The sequence below is a fragment of the Loa loa genome (assembly GCF_000183805.2).
Source record: "Loa loa unplaced genomic scaffold supercont3.71, whole genome shotgun sequence".
NCBI classification, from domain to species: domain Eukaryota; kingdom Metazoa; phylum Nematoda; class Chromadorea; order Rhabditida; family Onchocercidae; genus Loa; species Loa loa.
Window position 1 is genome coordinate 235,274 of NW_018108251.1, and position 3,960 is coordinate 239,233.

The 3,960-nt window shown below is 34.2% G+C and overlaps 1 protein-coding gene across 1 annotated transcript in view; it reads left to right on the forward strand.

Moving 5' to 3' along the window:
- The first annotated feature begins 393 nt into the window (after nucleotides 1-393).
- The window catches only part of LOAG_17412 (CBR-ELKS-1 protein), a 7,427-nt gene continuing 3,860 nt past the window's right edge, over nucleotides 394-3,960 (forward strand). Inside the window, exons 1-7 of the mRNA XM_020450074.1 lie at nucleotides 394-743; nucleotides 2,202-2,378; nucleotides 2,516-2,723; nucleotides 2,840-3,112; nucleotides 3,219-3,373; nucleotides 3,464-3,599; nucleotides 3,704-3,835. Coding sequence (XP_020306312.1) covers nucleotides 697-743; nucleotides 2,202-2,378; nucleotides 2,516-2,723; nucleotides 2,840-3,112; nucleotides 3,219-3,373; nucleotides 3,464-3,599; nucleotides 3,704-3,835 — 1,128 coding nt within the window. The 5' untranslated portion in view covers nucleotides 394-696. The remainder of the gene's footprint in view (nucleotides 744-2,201; nucleotides 2,379-2,515; nucleotides 2,724-2,839; nucleotides 3,113-3,218; nucleotides 3,374-3,463; nucleotides 3,600-3,703; nucleotides 3,836-3,960) is intronic.

The window sequence follows — 3,960 nt, forward strand, 5'->3', positions numbered from 1 at the left end:
TACTACTTACTTACTTACTTATATATATATATATATATATATATATATATATATATATATATATATATATATATATATATATATATATATATATATATATATATATATATATATATATATATAATATATACATATATGTGTATATGTCCATATATTTATTTATTTACTTATTTATATTTATATTTATATTCATCTATGTATGTTTTAATATCACCATCAAAATCAGTGCTGAAATCCACTTTATCCCTACCTCATGGTATTGTGCATCTTCCATTCTCTAAGTCGTTACGAAAAACCTTTTCCCTGAAAATTATTTGTCTAATTTCCCTTTATTTGCATATCCCTGTCTTGGAGAGTAGTTTAAGAATTTGCTGATTCAAAAACAGATTAGAATTCATAAAACATCTGCTTTATAATACCCAGGATTCCATTTACAATGAGGTTTTTGTGATAAACAAGCAGTTCTGTAGGCAATACGCAGAAATTGCATCCAGGCCGACCAATTTGTATCTACCAGGGACCTTTTGCTCGATAGGTGCAGGCACTAATTGGAATCGGCAGCAAAGTGCGCGAGAAACTTCGACGCAGTTGTTTACTCAGTACAAACCCAGCAATTGCTGGCAGAACGGTGCTGCAGTGGTATATCGCAGCCGTAGTACTGGACCTTCAAATTTCACCGTGGAATCTAATGAAGTAATGAATTCCGTTTATTCCGGTAATCGACGCTTTGCTGCTTTGCAAAGGTTCATTCTTTTCACTTTAACACTTATCAAATAGCACTGCCGTGTAATAGTTCCAGATTCTGTTGTTAGTATGCATTCTAAACAAAGAAAAAGTCACGACAGGTTGGATCGATATGTATTTTGAAACTCGGGCCAGTTGTTTTTCCAGTCAAATTTTTTGAATAAAACAGTCATGGTTAGGTGTGGTTGACGAAAGAATTTTTTGTGATTTCAGGTTTATCTATTTTGTTGGGAGGTAGAAAATAAATTTTTTTCTTTTTTTGGAAAGAGGGGTCTTAGGGTAGGGAAGAATTCTGCAGTGTTTTACCATAAAGAGTGTAGGCAGATGTTCACATACGATTTCTGCGTTGCTGGTCGTTGTAGAAGTAAAATAGTTTTAGAATTTGTTAATTGATCCTCGTTCCTGTGTACTGTTTCGAGTATTTCAAGGCTACTGTTCCCATAAAAAAAATGGAAGGGAAAGTCTTTATACGAATGTTTTCACTCTATTTTCTATTTCTTATATTTCAAACCCACCTTCAAAACAATGTGACACTTTTTCTTGGACATAATAATGATTATTAGCGAAGAAACTTACCCTTCCTTTCTCTGTATGCCAACACAGTTCTTCGTATTTTGTGTCAAATTCATCTATTTATTGTGCCTTCCATATCTCACTCTGCAAATGACGTACATGGAGACATTGTGTATACGTTTTAACTGATGCACCTCTTGACGATACATATAGAGTTGTTCTAAATACAAAACATTTCACATTTTCTGCTTCATCCTTTTCATGGAAGTGGCATTTTTTTATCCTGAAAATGGTATGTTATAATATTAACCATCATGCAAACTTCAGTTACTTGCGTACAGATTGGCGTGGAATGATTTTAACTAAAAACATAATAAAATATGAGTCGAAATTTTTGGTGCAGTTGATTTACGCAATTTTTTATACGTACTTCACCAACAGAATAATTACTTTGGATTCCGGATGACTGTGTGATACTCGATATCTGGTTTTGCCCGAAATGACTATATGTTTTTCCAAAGCAAAGTTTCCTAATTTCTTCCTGATTTGTAATCTACCATCCTTTATATATATTTAGTTCGAACTTTTAAATTGTACTAGAAATACACAATGAAAAGAGAGATACTGAATCAAGGTCTTTTGCGACAAATCTGTATTTTTTGATAATGTCCTCGCGAGCTATTTATTCATAATCGTGTTTTACTTTTTTTTAAATCTGTTACACAACACTCATTTCCTTATTTTCCATCATCTCATTTAGTTCAGTTGATAGAGTACACATTATAGATTCACTTCCAAGAATAACGTTGAATATTCTTAACTGAAATGAAGTTGCAGGAAAAACTGATTGGTGCATTAGTTAATTTCTCTAGCTCTGTGGTGAAGTTTCGTATGTAGGTCAGGATTCTTTTTGGAATTTAACTTGTTGATGTTGATCAGTTCAGACAGCACAAATCTCTTGACGGAATGCAATTGAACGAGTACGAAACAGATGAAGTTCGACCTCTGCTGCCTTTGGATATTTCTACGGCAAACGCTGATATGATATCGTCTCAGTATTCTGGACCGTCTTTATCCAATCCTACAACAACAAATGCATATTTTTGGAAGCAACCAGCGAAGTTTGCTTTGCTCTTTAGCGGATGCTTTTATTACTCTAGAATAAACTTTTTAAATCAATTTGCTTTTTAGTTACTGGTCTCAGTGACTTGTCTAATCTTTCTCTTTAAACTTACAACTGTGATTTAAAGTTTTTCAGCATCTATTCATATAATGGCGATACTTATGGACTATCAGATACACAATCCGCTCGCGCTTATAACCTTTTAAAGCAAGATTACGAAATGGCTATGCAGAAGTTGAATTCAACTATGAGTTCTATAAAAACATTTTGGAGTCCTGAACTGAAACGTGAAAGGCAATTAAGAAAGGAGGAAAGCGCAAAACTTGCGGCTTTGCAGAAACAAGTTAGCAAAATTTTCTTGTTGTACGCAACTTTATGCGACATTTTCAGTCGCTATCACTGTTTTGTGCATTACATCGGTTAATGCTCGTTTGTAACGTCATTGGTAATTGGCTTCAGACTGGACCTCAGAACGGGTCTGGTTTTCGAGTTGTCGAATTGGAAATGGAACTTGAAAACTGTCGATGCGAGCTAGCTGAGAAAGATGAAACAATTAGGCGGCTCATGGAGCGCACAAATGCAGCTACATATCGTGATGGTGGTAGTCGTATGTCTGATCTGGAAACACGATGTAATCAGTTAGAATCCTTACTTGAAATCCGAGAAGAACAGATTAGATCGATGGAACGACACTTTTCCCAATTACCAATTGCATCATCTCAGGCTGCTAAGGTGTGTATTTCTTCAGTAATTTTCTTCTGACATCACCATACTAATAGTTATTCAAATAAGAATTACTATTTAGAAAACACTTTTTTGTATAATATTTTTACTTTAGGATCAGCGAATAGCAGACTTAGAAGATGAAATTGCGATGTTACAATCAGAACGAGCGGAACTTCCGCGTGATTTTACTGATAAAACTATAACTCCTCATGAAATCAATACAATTCGTATGAAAATGGAACGGAGTGAATTGGAATTGGCACAAAAGTTAGCTTTCTTTGGGGATTGAAAGTTTAATTCTATTAATAATTCCTGAAAGCACTATTTTGAAATGCATTACGCTGTTTTACTTTGCAGGATAGCTGAACTCTCTGCAGTCCAGACACGATTACAAGCTGCAACGGAAGCCATCGAAGATCTTAGGAAACGTGTTGAAGTTTTTCGTGAATCATCAGCAGCAAAGGAAAAACATGCAACGCTGTTGCAGTCTGATGTAAGCCACAGTGTTTTTTTCTCCAAGCTAGTTTTACAAATTTACTAGAATATGGCTTTCTTTGTTTTTCCAAGCTTATTAATGAAGGTTTTGAAAATTTTCAGATCGAAGCACTGCGTACTAAACTTGAAACCAAAAATATACAAATAGAACAAAAAGAAAAAACCTCTGAACGGTTGGAAGCAGATTTAGCGGTCGAAAAGAACAGAGTATCAGACCTTCGCGATAGCAATAGAGTATTTCTTTTCATCTTTAGTAACATTGGATTAAATACACCGTCCATTAAATTTCAAACGAATTATCACTAAATTTAAATTTAATTGTATGAAATGTTAATAAATTTGCATGCAGAATTATGAGC